We start from the raw sequence: 18,003 nt of genomic DNA on the forward strand, positions 1-18,003 counted from the left end.
ATATATTTTATGTAATTTATATATTATTTGTATATCTCTGCTACAGCTGCTCCTGTTTTCTCTGAGACTCCTGTGGATGTAAGTGTTAATGTTGGTGATAATGTGACCCTGCCGTGTTCGGCTCGTGGATCCCCCCCTCCGGCTTTGACCTGGCGCCGAAAGGATGGACGTCGGATTTCCAACCAGTTGTCTGACCCTGCGACCTCTTTGCCCTCTGTACCCCTTCACATCAACAGTGAGTTCCTTCCTCTGTAAATCAGATTTAGCACCACATACATAGTTCAGCAGTCTCAGTACGTATAATCTTAATTTCAGAGGCACAGTAAATCATATGGTAGTTATACAAAGGCATGCTTTGTAATTTATTAGTAATTATATTTTTTAAGTTTTCACTTACTTAAGCCTGTGTGTATATATATGCCAAAAACCCTGCACGACAACCACCAGGACAATCAACGAAGAAAAAAAAATCTACAGCAAAAACACATCGAGTGATAATCCTAAATTAAAATGAAATATCTCTAAATCAAATGATCAAATTAGAGCAAGAGCAGCTGCAGTCACAGGAACACCAAGCCAACAGTGATCTTACAAGCACCAACACAGCCAGGAGGGTGGTTCAGTTTGGCAGAAGGACCTGCCCAGAGGGACCAGTATACACTCATACAATAACTAGACCAGTGTCTTCTTACTGCCTCCCTCCTAACAAAATCCAAACAGCTGCAGTCCACAGTCTGCACTGACTCCAAGCTTTATCAATGTTTCTGGTTGAACCTGAAAGTCACTTAGAATAAAAGCGTCAACGAAATGCAATGTAATGAAATATAATGTAATGAATGATCTTATCCAGCACTGAGCTTCGATGCTTCAATTGCTTTACCTTCCTTTTTCACTTTTCATCAAACACTGAAAATAAGGACAACCAGTCAGGATGTCCTGCAGTAGACAGCTGCTCATCACTCTGGAAATAAATGTGCAAAATGAGACTTAATCAAAGAAATTGTATGTAAAGTTTACCTGAACAGGTTAGATATTAATTAGTGCTGTCAACATTAAGATATTAGTGCAGTATCTTTAATGCTTTATTTTTTCATTTAAACAATGAACAATTGTAGTTTTGCCCCTTATTCACTCTTTTTAGCCTGCTGATGTATTAATATGGATTCAATCTCATAACTAACTCCCACCCTCCCTGCATTTTATTATTCTGCTTCTCTCTTCCTCTCTCTGTCTCTAAAGATAACAGTCCCTAAATATTGTTGTGATTATTTTCTTTAATTGGCTGACACCACAAATGTTAATGCAATGACTGACAGTAGCTTATATGCAGTTCCTAACAAACCTTAACAATTTGTAACAAACCTTAACAAAACGTACTTATCAATTACAGTCCATTCTAAACTGTTTCGAACCCTTACAAGCCAGAATAGGCATTTACAAACCAAGACAATCCATTACAAATCATAATCTCCATAATTCCTAACGTTAAACCTGATTTAAACCTGCTCTATAAATCAGCTTCAAATGTTTAGACTGGACTATTTTACTGTACAGCCAGTTGAGCTTCATTGAGCTCAGACAGCTGCTGAGCTAAGATTAGAACTTACATATATATATATATGTGGGTGTGTGAGTGTGTGGGTGTGTGTTAAATGTGACATTTTTAGTCTAAACATATTTTAAGATGTGTTAGATACAAGCCAAACCTGGATGGAATTACACCCTTCTCTCTGTCTCTTCTCTCTCTCTGTCTCTCTCTCTCTCTCTCTCTCACACACACACACACACATACACACACATTCATTCATATTACTGCAAATACATAACTAATTTGTTTTATAGTGTTTTTTAAAACATTGTTATTCTGCTGTAAAACCATCTGCTGTGTGTTTGTTGGATGTGCTCAGTTGGTTCAAAACTCTGTCCTGGTTCTCCCCTGCTGCAGGTGTTTGGGTGGATGATGAAGGTATTTATTTGTGTGAGGCCAAAAATCAGTTTGGTTCCATCAAGGCCCAGGCCAGGGTAACTGTCACAGGATTAGGTGAGTGAATATGTGTGTGCTTTTATCGTATAGTAGTGCTTTAAACTTTGTGAACCCTTCAGATTATTCTATATATGTGTATGAATTTGACCTAAAATTTAATTAGAATTTCACACAAGTTCTAAACCTATAGTAAGAATCAACAAAAATTATTGAGGAAAATGATTGAATAGTACATAACTGTAAATGTGACAAAAGTATGTGAATGTCTTACATACCTTTAAGAATTAGCAGATAATTTAAAGGTGAAAATAATGTCAGGTGTTGTTCAATCAATGGGACAACAATCAGGTGTGAGTACTGTTTTATTTAAAGTACAGGAATCTATCTCTTAAGTCTGATCTTCACAACACATGTCTAAGAACATGTATTATGAATCAAAGAAAAAAGTTTTCTGAGGACCTCAGAAAATGAGTTGTTGATGCTGGAAAGAGTTTTTTATCAAAAAGATCTCACCAAGAGCAAGGTCACAGAAATTTAAGGGAACTTCTGAGCAAGTAAAGGCCTTTCTCGCATTGGCTAATGTTAATGTTCATGAGTTCATCATCAGGAGAACACTGAACAACAGTGGTTCATGCTGCAAGGAGAAATAGCTGCTCCTCTCCGCTGTCCATTTGCAGTTTGCTAAAGCTCACATGGACAAACCAACAGATGAGACCAAAATATATATAAAACATGGTGGTAATATCATAGTTTGAGTCTGTTTTGCTGCATCTGGGTCAGAATGGCATGCCATTTTTAGGAGTAACAGTGATTCTGAAACATACCAGAAAATTATGAAGAAAAAATGTCAGGATCCCTGTCCATGAACTGAAGTTCAAGATGATGTGGGTCATGCAGCAAGACAACAACCCTAAGCACCCAAGTCATTCTGCCAATCCATGGTAATAGAAATGTCGTTAAAGGACCTAAAGCAAGCAGTTAATGGAAGAAGACACAACAACATACTAGAGCTGAAGTTGTTTTTTTGGGAGGAATGGGCATTTAATAGTTACCATTAACATTTAATCTCAGTTATAGTTGTTAATGTTCACATACTTTTGACACTTTTAGCATTCGTGTGAAAATATGATGAAGTTTTAGGTCAAATCTATGTATAAATAATAAAATAATAATGCAAATTCTAAAGTGTTTCAAAATTTCATGCAACATTGAAGAACTGTAATAGAATTAAGTCCATGGAGAACGTTCTGCTATAGTGTTTTTTATTTGCTCTGTCTTCTTTGAAATGCCCCTCAGCACCACCGGTGTTGGCTCAGGGGTCTTCTGTGGTGTCAGTTGTCCGGGGTGAATCCGTCACCATTCCCTGTACGCTTCTGGATGGGATTCCACTGCCTGAACGCATCTGGACTCATAACGGAAGACAGGTGAGTGTCAGCGCTGTCAGATCTGAGTGCTGATGATGTTAAGGTGAAGAGCTTTAGATGGGTAAGATATACAGACCTGGTTTTGTTTGTGGTTCTTTTTCTGACCTTGGATTGAATCTGTTTGACTTCACAGGTTCACGCCGGTGGTAGAGCCTTCCTCAGGAGTGATGGCAGCCTTCACATGGACAGAGCTGCTCTAGAGGATGGTGGAAAGTATGTTTGCACAGCAGTGAATGTGGCAGGAACAGCCAGTTTAACAGTAGTGTTGCAGATTCATGGTGAGAATACAGACACAGTTATCATATACTCATATATCTGCCTTAGTGACACAGATGATTAGTCCTCAGTATTTCATTTTAACAGACAAATTTACTCCTTCACAGTGCCTCCTGAGATCAGTGGCGGCCCTCTGCAGTTTGAGGCCAATGAGGGGGTCCCCATTGCTCTGCCATGTGAAGCTTCTGGAATCCCTAAACCCACCATCAGCTGGTCTAAGGTAGGCCACAGGCAGTCTCTTTCATCTTCTAATGGCAGAGAAGCTTCAACCCATAGAAGATTCCAGGAAACCAGCATTTGTAACTCTGAGTCTGAGAGTTTTTTGTGGTTGTTTATTGTCTCTGGGTCATTATCAGAGTACTATGCCTTTTTGCCTCTAAACATAAAAAAAATACTTTTGCAATTTTATAAGCCTTCAGACTACACAGAGATCATATCTTTCCAGCGTAATCACTTTTATATTCACTTTTTATTTTGTGTCATGCATTCTACACAACATGGCGGTAAATTTTAGCAAAAAAAAAATGTTTTGAAAATTTGATGGAAACAAGGTTGACCTATATTTCCAAACATTTTGAATAGTTTTGTGTCAAAAGACGCATTTAGATTTTCTTTTAATATCTGTTTTTTACAGAGTATAAGGTACACCAGGTTATAAGGTGCACTATCAATGAACTTCTATTTTCTGTACTGTTTTCATACATAAGTCACATTGGATTAGCTGCAGCTAGTGCTGCTGCTAACCGCGTCTATGTATGAAAATAGAACAGAAAAAAGCAGCGCTTAGCGCTAGTAAACACCACCCAACAGCGCTACACTAAGAAAGCAGAATTTAGTGTTCTGGTGAGCTAGGGCCATATCAGCTAGCGGTTCGTCCCACTTAGATTGTTTTTTACTCGGTAAACTCGCAGGCTACAGTCCAACATACTCACTTCTGAATGTCGAAAGAGCTAGTGCTGTGGTTAGTGGCTAATGCTAATACTGCTCCAGCCTTGGTGCTGCAGAAACTTCACTGAAACTCCTTTATAATACTGGACTTTAGCGAGTGGTTTTACTGCTACCTACAACCTGACTGGTTGAATTCATACAGAAGGCGCACCAGATTGTAAGGTGCACTGTCCATTTTTGGCTAAAATATAAGGATTTTAAGTGCGCCTTATAGTGTGAAAAATATGTTTTTTTAATAACCAATATATTTTACAGCGACAGGATGTACAGATTTACTACACCCCGAGTTCATTTCACACCTTATTCTCCTTTATCCAGGCAGCATATAGCAAGAAACTCAGCTCTCCACACCTAAAAGAAAACTATTTAAAATGAACAAAAAGTGCTTTAAAGTAAACATTAACATTTCCCTGTAATAATGTGTTCATTTAGAGTAAATCTATAATATATATTGGATTGCTTTCCACTGTTTGAATGAAATGTAAATAACTATGCTGTTAAAACAAAAGGCACATTCTTTTAATAATGTCTGTCTGTCCTCAGGGTGATGAGCAGCTCCCAGTAGCCTCCACGTTGCTTCAAGCTGATGGCAGCCTCTACATTTCCAACCCAATCGCAGAGCATAAAGGACGCTATATATGCACAGCTAGGAGTGCAGTGGGTTTTGCTAGTAGAGAAATTCTCCTCAACATTAACAGTAAGCATTAAAATGCACAGTTAATGCAAACACACTTTCAGTCATTTGAGCATTTAAAGAAATAGTGAGAGATTTTTGGCTTCTTATAAGACTTCTTGTCTCTGTGATCTTGTGTTTACCAGCCAAGCCCAGAATCCGTGGTGTTGTTGAGCACAGACGGATGGTTAAGATGGTGGCAGAGGTGGGGTCAGAGGTCATCCTGCCATGTGAGGTTGAAGGTAGCCCCACCCCTGTGGTGTCGTGGAGCAGAAACGGACAGCCCATCCCTCCAGTTACAGTATGGTAAGACCCTGATTCATTACCCGTATGTCTCCACAATATTTATCCTAATTAATCCTGTATTAACAATACTGACACTAATTAAACCTATATTAACACTACGGATACTAATTAACCCTATGTTAGCAATACTTACTCTGATTTTAATATTATTTATGACTTTAATAAGGTATGTAAGTTAGTGAAAATTAATAAAACTAGTTAACTAGTTAAAGTAATATTTACTTTTACTACTTTTACTATTACTCCTAGTTGACTTATCTTTTTTCTGACCTTTGACCTCTCTGTCTGCAGGTTTGCTGTCCTTCCCACTGGCTCTCTGAAGATTACAGAGGTCCAGCTGATGGACAGTAAACTCTACACCTGCACAGCTTCTAATCCAGCAGGAAACATCTCACTGACCTACAATTTACATGTTCATGGTAAACACCTTTTCCAACTCTGTGTTCTATCAATTCAAAGATTTTGAAAAATAAAATACCAATAAACAGATAACATCTAAATCTAATGTAAACATATATCTGATATTTGGATTAAAATGTATCAGAAAATTCAGCAAAACAGAACATATTTTCTCTATTTTAGCAAAGCCGAAGATCCAGGCTGTGCCGGCTTCTCTGAAGGCTGTGATTGGCCAGGCAGTGGTGCTGCAGTGTTCAGCCCAGGGTGAACCCCTACCTCAGCTGAGCTGGTTTCATAATGGTCGACCAATCGGCAGCGAGAGAACATTCGTCATCCCAACTGTCCAACACTCTGACGGCGGCACATACAGCTGTGTTGCCAAGAACAGTGCGGGAGAGGACAAGATACACACACAGCTACACATCTTAGGTAACACACACACAACACACATACCTGTGTGAATCTGAAATTTATTTAGGTGAACAAAACCTATTTATTTATTTTAATTTGTTTTAGTTTTTTTTATTGTTTTATGTTCTGTTCTATTGGACAGTATTTCTAAATAACAATGTGTGTGTGTGTGTGTTTTTGGATTCAGAGGCACCATTCTTTAAAGCCGGTGGCGATTTGGTGATTGAAACAGTGGCTAATAGCAGAGTGGTCATCCCCTGTCCTGCAGAAGGTGAGATTTTGAATAACATGCAAAACTACGATTTTCTTCCTCTCCCTTTACTGATTTAATTATTATTACACATTCTTCAATTTATTACACAGATAATTGAACAGTACAAAGATGATAGTAATAAATACAGTAAGCTAATAAATAACCACAATGAAAATAAAATGCATTAAAGACTGCATGGAAAATGTTCATTTATTTCCAACCTCAGTTACTCACTCTGTTATCCCTAAGCTCTAAATATAAATAAATGGTTTTATCCACTGACTGTTTGTTTAACTGACCATTTATTACATTGGCCGTTTGACCTTGCTGAAAAAATGGCGCGGCAATCAGCTCTGTTTGAGTTGACTCAGTGGAAATTTAGGTTGTTTGTTTTTGTTTGTAAATGATCTGCTCCAATAGGCTCTCCTCCTCCCAGCATGCGCTGGTTTAAGAATGGCCTGGAGCTCTTGATGGACCAATCAGAGCATGGCATATCTCAGATACAGAATGGCTCCCTGCTGATTGGCTCAGTGGCTGCCAGCCAAAGTGGAGACTACAAGTGTTTAGCTGTAAATGAGGCGGGTTCTGCAGAGAGGAAAACTCGAGTTAAAGTAAACGGTAAGATCTGCACGCCTGAATGGTTAAAAACTGGTGTGTGTTGTTCTGAAGATGAATGGACTGTGTGTATTAAACTTATGCTGATTTTATCCTCCACTTATCCAGTTCCTCCTGAAATCTGGGGGGATAAGGTCACTAACCTCACAGTGACCCTCAAACACCCAATGACTCTCAGCTGTGATGCACATGGCATCCCTATCCCCTCCATCACATGGACTAAAGATGGCAAACCTGTACGTTTAACATGATTGGGTGGCCTCTCTCCCTCTAATCTATTTTTTATATATATATAAACAGTACTGTGTGTACCATCAGTACTGATACTGACTGAATTGCCATTTTAATCCTGTGTGTGTATTGCAGGTGCAGGAGTTCCCTGGAGTGTTTCTGCACAATGGCAATCGACTGCTGAAGATTTCTCAGGTTCAGAATCAACACGCCGGCCTCTTCTCCTGTACTGCCCGCAGCACTGCCGGACAGGCCAGCAAGCTGTACTCCATAGTAGTGGAAGGTATAGAAGAAAAGACATTTTCTACATTTAGCTGAAGCCCTTTCCACATCTCTCTATATATACCAGTATATAACACACAAATTTACAATTTAAGAATACACTTGCTGACAAAAAATGGCAGGCAGTTAATTAAAAATAACCACCCTGCTTTTCTCAGTCCAAAGATGCAGTGTCTAATCGGACCACACCAGTAATCATTTACATATCTGAGACATAACTTCATCCAGGATGATTTTTTTTGTTGTTTTTTTGTTTGTTAGTTTAAGTACAACTTTGGTCTGGATTTGTAGATATCCAAACCAAATTATACCGTAACAAACCAAGATGTACCATATTTTTTGCACTATAAGATACACTTTAATTTTCACAAAAATCATCTGTGCACCTTATAATCTGGTGCGCCTTATATATGAATTCTATCAGTCAGGTTGTAGGGAGCAGTAAAGCCACTGTGAAGTACAGCTTTATACAGGAGTTTCAGTTTAGTTCTCTAGCAGTATTAGCATTAGCCGCCAACCATACTAAGAGCTAGCTCTTTCGCTGTCAGAGGTGAGTATATCGAACTGTAGCCTGCACATTTACCGTGTTAAAACCTACGTGGGACGAACCACTAGCTAATATCGCCCAGCGTTTGTTTGGCTTTTTTTAATACAGTTTTGTTTACTTAGCTTAGCTTTACAGGTCTCGCCACCCAGTGGCCGACACCCCTTTTCCTGACTTGTGTTGCATAATGCTCTGTATAATCCAGTGTGTCTTATGTATGAAAATAGAACAGAAAATCTATGTAGTAATCTAATGTAGTTTGTTGTTCATTCTTGCGCTCAGAACTGATTTGTTTGTTTTAACATTCTTATTTGTTTCTTGTATTATACTTATATATGTGTGGTCTGCTTTTCTGTTTGTGTGTGTGTGTGTGTGTGTGTGTGTGTGTGTGTGTGTGTGTGTGTGTGTATTTGTAGCTCCTCCAGTGATTTCCGGTGTGTCTAGACTGCAGGAGCTGAGTGTTTTATTAGGTCAGCAGGTGGAGATGGAGTGTCGGGTCACTGGTCATCCAACACCAACAGTGGATTGGAGTCTTGATGGAGAGTGAGTTGTAATCACACACAGACATACATATATCGTCGCTGTCCAATGAAAAACACTTATCTCCAAAACAACAACTTTACAGGAGAGAGAAAAAACCTTGTAAACTTTCGATGAAAGTCAATGTAAAAAGAGTTTTTTTCAGGTAATTTTGAAGAGTTTCTATTGGTCCGTTCGTCAAGAAATTTTGGCACAGTTTAAGGGACAGTTTGTCTGTTCAAATTATGTAGTAAACTAAAGATCAACAAAAATTGAGATTATTGTTTTTTTTATAGGACAGCAATGATATGCATATTTACAGTAGCTAATTTAAATATGACCCCCCCCTCTCTTTCTCTCTTTCCAGAGTTTTGTCCCGTAATGGAGATGTAAATGTGGAGTTTGGTGATCAAGGTCAGGTGTTGAAGCTGAAGTCGGTGAGGCTGAGGGATCAGGGTGTGTTCGAGTGTTCAGCCAGAAACAGCGCAGGAAGACACTCTCGACAGTTTAGGCTGACAGTTCAGGGTAACTACTGTAACATTGCTTCATTATTATAATTATCATAACTCTGTTTTATTTTTTGATCTACTGTAACTCTGTTTCTTTACTGTACCATATTATTTGCACTATAAGGCTCACCGGAAGTCACATTATGCAACACTAGTAAGGAATTCAGCATGTCTTGCTTCTGGGTGACGAGACCTGTAAAGCTAAGCTAAGTTAAGTAAACAAAACTGTAATTCTTAAAAAAAACATTCAGACAGTCAGACAAGTCAAACCAGAGCTGGATGCTAATCTATACAGATTTCTTTCTTAAAAACAGTTTATTTGGTTGAGTAAAGCGCATACATTATTGACAGTAAATTTAGATTTTCAGATTTTCACCAAACCTGGAGCATTAGCAGTTAACCACCAGACAGGGCTACACTGAGCTACTGAGCACACTGATCATTTTTGGGAAAATCCCCGAAAAAAAATTGAAGATGTACCTTATAGTGCGAAAAATACAGTAACTATAATGTTTGAAGTCCTGGCCCTGAGGTGCTGAGTCTTTATTCTTGCTTTATTCTTCACTAGTGCCGCCCACCATCCGCAGGTCCAGTGAGAGCTCTGAGGTGACTGCAGTTTTGGGCACTCCCACTGTTCTGCTGTGTGAAGCTGAGGGTAATCCTGAGCCCAGCATCACCTGGCTGAAAGACGGCAGGCCCATAGTTTCCAGTTCCCAGTTCACGTACACACAGGCTGGACACATGTTGCGAATCGGGGCAGTGAGCAGTGAGGATGCAGGAACTTACACCTGCAGAGCCTCCAGTCCTGCAGGAACTGCAATCATACATTATACGCTCGGCATTCTGGGTAAGACAGTCTGACAGATGTATTTTAAATGATCTGGTTCCAGATGCTCAGAATTGGTATATAACAGTGGTGTTATCTTCACAGTTCCTCCACAGATAGAAGGAGCATCAACAGCTGTGAGTTTTGGTAACAGAGGGCAGAAGGTGCGAATTAATGAGACGTTAACGTTGTCCTGCCTGGCCAAAGGATTCCCAGAACCCACCATCCAGTGGTTTAAAGATGGACAGGTACACATTTCCTGTATACTGCAGATGTACCTGCGCTGGCAGCAGGGGCATAAGACATTGTGTGCAAAAAGGAAATATTCTGTAAATTACAAAATTATAAATAATAATTTCTTTCTGCTACCTTGCTGTCTGGTGTCCCAGCTGCCAATTTTTTAATTTTTTTTTACAAAAGCAATCTTTTTTATAGCATTTTTGGTCTGTCAAAAAAACTAAGAACTACTGTATTAAACAGACCAAGTGTAAATTAACAGTCTTGTTAATTACCTTAAAAGAAAATACATTTTCATTCTCTGCATGTAGATTAACTGTACATTTACATTATTTTATCATTCATTTACAAACTATACACTAAAACAAAAACATTAAACAAAGTGGATGTGTGTATACATATGTATTCACTATAAAAAATACAAAAATTAGCTTAACAAGACCTTTGCTCAACTCAAAGGGTTATAGCATAAAAACAGCTCTTTTAGATTGTATTAGATTTTACATAGTATTGTGCAGGGAAGATACTGTTAAATTTATTTGGAAAAGTTTGAAAAAGAATTTCCAATGCCCAAGCAACAGTCAAGGTAGGCCAGGGTTCTCTGTAGGACTCTGAGTTTTCTGTAGGGGCCTATTTGTATCTAAATCATTGAGTTTAATGAGGCTTCAGGGTAAAGCAATTTTATTTACTGCCATTTTTGTCAATCTTGTGTTTCATTGTATGTGAGCAGTGAAATGAGGGTAACTGGGGTGGCAAAGGAAACATCAGTTGTGTCCTTGAAATCGCCCTTAATGTTGGCTGCATTTCTCAGCTGTATATCTGATTGAATATCTGCTTGCTGTGGGTTCTGCAGATATTGGACATTTCCTCAGCTGCTGATCATCTGCTCCAGATTGAGAAGGTTTCTCTGTCTGATCAAGGCCGATACACCTGTGTGGTTTCTAACTCTGCTGGCGAAGACAAGCGGGACTTCCACATCACTGTTCAGGGTAAATATTAGCTTCCTCTGCTTCAGCTCCTCTTCACTACTGAAGCATTTTTTTATTCAGCAGCACCAGCAGCAGTGATGTGATCATTTGCATATGTTCTTCCCTCAGTGCCTCCACTCTTCCACCGGACCAATTACAGCGCTGCTGGATGGGAGCGAGGGGAGGGAGATGAGAAAGAAGAGTGGACAGGAGGACAGGAAGGAGACAGTGAAAAACGAGAGGTGGTTTTGGGACACCCTGTCAGTCTATCTTGTGAAAGTAATGCTATCCCACCGCCCCGCCTACGCTGGAACCGAAATGGACGACAGCTGGGCAGTGCTGATGGAGCTGTGCTGCTAGCAGGTAAACAGCCAAAAGAAAAGGAAGGGAACTCTTTTAAAGTCCTATGAAGCCCTATGAACTTACAAAAATGTCTCATTTAAAGCTGATGTCCATAAGTTTTGGGATTGGGGGCCCTTTCTGGTGAGAAAGGGTGATTGCACCGAGCATGCGGAGGAATCATTTTAAACTGGGCACGTGTGATGCGGTCTCCTTTCAGAGAGAGTGCTCGCAGTCAGAAACTTTACTTCAACTAAACACTCTAGTTTTACTATGAGTGAATGAGCCCTTCTGAAGTCTCCATTGCTCTACCAGCCGCTGTGCATTTGTAGCCAAGAGAGTGTACAGTTGTGGCAGAATAAACTATCCAATGAGTTGATAAGCTGCGAGGGTGTGCAATTGCAGCGCAGAAAACAGAAGCTAAAATTGGGTCCCATGATTTTTGCATTATCTGAAGGAAGATAAGGAAAGCTGATTTGAAGATACATGTGTGAGATCTCTTGAATGTGGGTGTGGTTTGTGCCAGAGTCGCTTGTCTGATTGCACAATTCTAGCCAGACACCACAGGTCATGGTTATTACCACCCACTGCGCTGTCCACTGTGGGTGGTAATGATCTCTTGACACTGTGGATTCATCTGGCACCAATACTTCATATCGTCTTGCAATGAGCACACATAAAGACAACATCTCACAACTCATACAGGTGGGCATTCCCACTTCATGATCAATTTTTTTATACTGATGTCCCATGACTTTTGGCATGTCTGTTTACTTTTAAATGATATGATTCCTCAAAAGCCCTTAAGATTTTGAATGCATTTTTAGGAGGACAGGTTCTGCAGATCCCTCACGTTCAGCTGGAGGATGGTGGGAAATATACCTGTCAGGCTGTAAACGAGGCTGGAGAAGACCAGATGCACTTTGACTTGGAAGTGCTTAGTAAGCAGAACACACCGACACACTCTTGTGTTGTTGAGATATTTGATCATTTGTTAAGTCATGAAATTAATCATTCTGATTTATTTCATTTGCAGTTCCTCCTGAGATATCTGAGCAGTCTGAGGAGTTTATGGAGGAGATCTCTGCTGTGGAGAACTCGACTGTGATTCTGAACTGTGATGCCAGAGGAAAGCCTCCCCCGTCAGTGTCGTGGCTCAGGGACGGTCAACCACTCCACAGCGACACACACCACCGCATCCAAGAGAACGGCAGAGTGCTGGAGGTGAGGATCTGTCTGCAGGAAGCCTGCACAGGGATTCTGGAGGGAAAGCTATAAGAGCAGAGGCAGAGTGTATCGTACTCAACATCTGCCTTACATAATCTACAATCTACATAATCATCATTATATTTACATTATTGATTCGTATCGCTCAAATGTTGCATTTTTTCTTTTCAGTTCCAAATGATGAGTTTTATGATGATATATTAATCTTTAATCTTTTCAATATTAACCTTTTATTTTATTTTTTTCATTATTAAAAATATGTCTCTTTAAATGGGTGTTAATATATTATTATGCTATTATATTATGATTCTATAATAATTCAATAAAAACAATTATCCTGACAGGTCTAGATATAATCTGCTATCTTATTAAGATTTTAGCAAAATACTATTTTAATTTAGTTACCTAGTGTTTAATATGGAAAATCTCTTACATATGCTCCTATTGCTGTTTTTAGATTGTGGACGTGCAGGTGTCAGACATGGCTGGTTATTTGTGTGTGGCGGAGAATAAGGTTGGAGCAGTGCAGAAGATATACAGTCTGTCAGTTCAAGGTAAAAGACTACATACTATATATTTTTAACTACAGCAACATTATTTAGCTTCCTTATCAATCATCAGAACTGTCTGGACTACAAATGACAGTTTGATATTTTGGCACATTGTCATATTTAAAGGAACAATCAGTACTAAATGTGATCAACTGTGTGTGAACAAATTGCTACTGGAGTCCCAGTTTTCAAACACTGCCCCAGTCGCTCCTCCTTAAATGCAAAGCTCAGATTGATACACAGCAGCACAAAGTTTTACTCTGTTGCTTATCTTTTTAAGAGACCACTTAAAAATAATGAATTTCTTTGATGTTACCAAATTGAAAACCTCTGGAATATAATCAAGAGACAAATAGATGATCACAAGCCATCAAACCAAGCTGAACTTTTGATTGAATTTTTGCACCAGGAGATGCATAAAGTTATCCAAAAGCAGTGTGTAAGACTGGTGGAGGGGAACATGCCAAGATTAATGAAAACTGTGATTAAAAACCACGGTTATTCTACCAAATATTGATTTCTGAACTCTTCTGAATTGTCTTCAAATAAATGTTCTAAATGACAATATTTTTATTTAGAATTTGAGAGAAATGTTGTTCATAGTTTATAGAATAAAACTACAATGTTCATTTTACACAAACATATACCTATAAATAACAAAATCAGAGAAACTGATTTAGAAACTGAAGTGGTCCCATAATTATAAGTAAGCTTAAAAAAAGATAAAGTCAATGCTTGAGGACTTATGGTTCTGATAGATGAAGTTAATAGCATCTGTGCTCTGTTTTGCCTTTGCCTCTTAGTCCCGCCGAGAATTATGGGTGAGAAAGAAGAGGAAGTGAGTGTTGTGGAAGGTCACATGGTCTCTCTGTTGTGTGATGTGCAGTCATACCCAACTGCTGAAATCACCTGGACCAGAGATGGTCAGGTGCTGCAGTTTAGCCAAGGTGTTCACATTCTGCCAGGTAAGGAACAGTGCAAATGAATCCAAGTCAGGATTTGATACTTTAGGGGAAAAATGAATTCACCAGTTTCATTTCCATTCCTACAGGTGGTCAAATGCTGCAGTTGTCCAGGGTTCAGCAAAAAGATGGCGGTCAATATGTCTGCACAGCAACCAACTCAGCTGGACAGGACCAGAAGAGCATCCTTCTGAATGTCTATGGTCAGCAAAGCTTTATTGACATTCTTTGTATACATCCTTTTAAAGGATTTTCACATTTCAGTAAGAGTAATAAGTAAATAATGTAAAATATGTTGTAAATAAATAAGCAGTAGATGCATAAATTACAATGATGTCCCTTTTTATCTTGGTGCGGATTATCAATACTTGACTCTACCTGCTCTCTGCTGCAGTCCCACCCACCCTGGTTACAGACTCAGGGTCAGAAGTCTTGACCCCTCAGCTGGGGTCAGCAGTTACTCTGCACTGTGAGGCACGGGGAGTCCCTGAACCCGAGGTCACATGGTATCATAATGGCCAGCAGCTCTCAGCTGAGAGTGGACTACAGGCCAACCAGAAGCAGCTGAAGATAGCACAAGTTCAGGTGATTTTTCTCTTTAATCAGTTTGAGTTATTCATGTGAGTTATTCTGAACTCATTTAGTATATCCTGTAGGAGGAGCTGTAGTGTTTCTGAATACGTAGTCTTGTGTGGTTTTGCATCTCTATGTTCTTGCCAGACATAATTTTCTGCTGCTCAAGTTTCAGTTTTTAACAACACATTTAGCACAACCCAAAAAAATTAAAATGTTGATAACTTAAAAAGGAAACAAACAGAAATCACCAGCATTCATTGTGAATTAAGCATTGATGTGAGGGTGATGTGATGTGATTTTTGGGAGCTTGGTGGTCCTTGTAGATATATCAATCAAAATCTTTGAGAACCACTGTTCAGGATGATTCCTGTGTGATCTAACTGCTAACTGATTTATTGTTGCCTTGAGGCAACACATATAAAAACCCCTGTTTTATGGAGTTAATAAAAAACTAATTGTCAAAATAGGTTTTAAAATATACTTTTAAAATATAAATATATAATATACTTTTACATATAAAAAATACTTAAGTGACTGTGTAATCATCAAAGAGGGCAACACCATGCCACCCACATTTATGCATTTTATGTTCTTGCTTTTTAAATAAACAACATTTCTGGTTCTGCTTTAAGAAATGAGGTAATACAGGTGTTAAGACTTAATTCATTTGATACAAATACCCATTGTTTATACTGTTATATTTTGATGTCTGTATATCCAGTTGTGGTATAAACTATGGGCTAAGCTAGATAGCTTGTTTAATTTTATGACGTTTCTGAGGCAAAATTTTATAGTGCACAGAGAAAACTAAATTTTATAGTTTTATAGTATAGAGTATAGTGGAGAAAACAATTATTTTCATCAGAATACTAGGAACACATCTGTTTTTAAATTTTGTTTTGTGTACGAAATGTAGGTTAAATTATAACAGTACAGTTATTAAAAGATTAAAAAATGTAAAAAACAGATTTTTTTCTAGTATTCTGATTGTGTGCGGCTATGGACAAAATAATCAAAAATTGAAAATGTAATTTCTTTTTCACTATAATAAATGTATTTATCCTATACTCACTACACTAACTCATTCTTTTAATTAAGCTCCAACTTTTCAGAAGATTTAACTGATAAACGTTACATTGCAGATTTTATTGTAATAGTCTACAGTAGTATAATTTAATATAGTTATTAAAAACACAACAAAGTATAGAGCATCTCAACAGGCCTTGTCAAGAATGTTATTCCCAAGAACATAGTACGTTCTTTACATACCATTGTGTGTATGTGTGTGTGTTCTTCACTGGACTGATGCTGTGGTTTGCAGGTGGCTGATGGTGGGATTTATACCTGCAAAGTCTCTAATCCTGCCGGGCAGCTGGAGCGCACATTCAGACTGACCGTTCGAGGTGAGAGTCATGGTCAGCTAATGGTTTTAAACTACAATCAGAAAAAGCAAGTTGTGTGGAAAGCTCTTGACAGTGTGTAACTGTGTCTTGTGTCTCAGTTCCTCCGGTAATAGAAGGACCTCTCCATGAAACCCTCACGCATACTCTGGGCTCGAGGGTCCGACTGGTATGCGACACCACTGGTGTTCCGGCACCCAAGATCAGCTGGCTGAAGGATGGCGTGGTTATTGGTCAGTAAATCTCCACTGCAGACAGCTGTGAAAGTGTTTGTTGGTGTACTCTGTGTTGTAGCCTTGTGTGTGTGGTGTGTACAGGCAACAGTGGGCAGGGGAATGTGCTGGAGTTGGGCCCTCTGGAGCCGTCTCATGCTGGAACTTACACCTGCAGGGCTGAGAACAGCGGAGGACAAACCCAGAAGGATTTCTCTCTGACTGTTTATGGTAAATACAGCTAATTTTAGCTAAAATCTACTAAACTCACCAAAACACATGCAAACACACTGTGGGCTCTATTTTAGCGTTCTTAGTTTTGCAGGTTGATTTGGGCATTTCAGTGTATCTTTGCTGTCGTAACGACGGGATAAGTAAGCTTATAACTGAATTTAGTTATACCCATCCAGGTAAAGCCAATCTTAGCTAAAAGCAAACTAAACCCAACTAAACTCAGGTTAACCCTGCTGGCTAAACCAAGTTAAACACAGCCGAACATAGCTAATCCCAGTCGACTGTGTCTAAACCCAGCTAAACTCATTTAAATGCATCTAAACACATGCAAATTAAGTTAAACACAGTTAGCTAAATTGGATAAACACAGCTAACTCAGCTAAATCAAGCTTAATCCCAGCTAGATTCAACTAAACACTACTTATTAAACCCAACTAAACTCATATAAACCCAGGTAACCCAGCTTAAACCAGCTTGCTAGACAAAGCCTATTTTATTTGTTCATTTGACCATGATATTATCTATTATAGAGTTATAGAACATCCTGACACTTGCTAGCATGTATTGTTGCCTATCAGAATGAGCCTGAGGATCATATGAACATTATAGAGCATTATAGAGTACCTCATATACTTCCTGTTCTGTATTACAGCAAAGTTTTGCATAGCGGAAACTCATGAGAGACTAGCCCCCTGTCTGATTGAATGGGGAGGGACCAAAATACTGGAAATCAAAGATCTTATTACAATTTGAACAACATATTTTTAATCACAGATAAAATCGGACAAAGGTCTTATACACAGTTTGTACCGTTTGGCTCAGAAATGCAAAAAAAAACTAGCTTGTTATGGCTGCTGCGCCTGCGCACATCTCCACAGCAAGGGTGGCTTCCCAAAGCTGATTGGCTCTTTTTGTTGAAGGCTGGGACTTTATTCATAAACTGCTGCAATGATTAGTGTTACGAAAAATCTCATTCATACAGTGGTCTCCTCATTAAAACGGTCACAGATTACAATCTGTCAGAATCAGCATGTGGATCATATAAATATTATAGAGCATTATAGACCCCGTACACTTCCTGTAGTGTATTACATTCT

At 38.9% G+C, this 18,003-nt stretch overlaps 1 protein-coding gene across 1 annotated transcript in view; it reads left to right on the top strand.

Annotated features, from left to right (window-relative positions):
• The window catches only part of hmcn2 (hemicentin 2), a 52,429-nt gene that overhangs the window by 13,993 nt on the left and 20,433 nt on the right, over positions 1–18,003 (top strand). Inside the window, exons 15-42 of the mRNA XM_049485879.1 lie at positions 47–235; positions 1,946–2,041; positions 3,281–3,408; positions 3,542–3,686; positions 3,792–3,904; positions 5,176–5,329; positions 5,452–5,611; positions 5,903–6,030; positions 6,194–6,439; positions 6,609–6,692; positions 7,095–7,292; positions 7,398–7,525; positions 7,656–7,803; positions 8,763–8,889; positions 9,233–9,390; positions 9,943–10,221; positions 10,306–10,448; positions 11,291–11,426; positions 11,535–11,768; positions 12,572–12,685; positions 12,781–12,968; positions 13,429–13,525; positions 14,326–14,487; positions 14,574–14,687; positions 14,879–15,069; positions 16,382–16,463; positions 16,562–16,693; positions 16,778–16,903. Of these exons, the coding sequence (XP_049341836.1) occupies positions 47–235; positions 1,946–2,041; positions 3,281–3,408; positions 3,542–3,686; positions 3,792–3,904; positions 5,176–5,329; positions 5,452–5,611; positions 5,903–6,030; positions 6,194–6,439; positions 6,609–6,692; positions 7,095–7,292; positions 7,398–7,525; positions 7,656–7,803; positions 8,763–8,889; positions 9,233–9,390; positions 9,943–10,221; positions 10,306–10,448; positions 11,291–11,426; positions 11,535–11,768; positions 12,572–12,685; positions 12,781–12,968; positions 13,429–13,525; positions 14,326–14,487; positions 14,574–14,687; positions 14,879–15,069; positions 16,382–16,463; positions 16,562–16,693; positions 16,778–16,903 (4,200 nt within the window). The remainder of the gene's footprint in view (positions 1–46; positions 236–1,945; positions 2,042–3,280; positions 3,409–3,541; positions 3,687–3,791; positions 3,905–5,175; positions 5,330–5,451; positions 5,612–5,902; positions 6,031–6,193; positions 6,440–6,608; positions 6,693–7,094; positions 7,293–7,397; positions 7,526–7,655; positions 7,804–8,762; positions 8,890–9,232; positions 9,391–9,942; positions 10,222–10,305; positions 10,449–11,290; positions 11,427–11,534; positions 11,769–12,571; positions 12,686–12,780; positions 12,969–13,428; positions 13,526–14,325; positions 14,488–14,573; positions 14,688–14,878; positions 15,070–16,381; positions 16,464–16,561; positions 16,694–16,777; positions 16,904–18,003) is intronic.

Source organism: Astyanax mexicanus, chromosome 12, assembly GCF_023375975.1.
Source record: "Astyanax mexicanus isolate ESR-SI-001 chromosome 12, AstMex3_surface, whole genome shotgun sequence".
Taxonomy (NCBI): Eukaryota; Metazoa; Chordata; class Actinopteri; order Characiformes; family Acestrorhamphidae; genus Astyanax; species Astyanax mexicanus.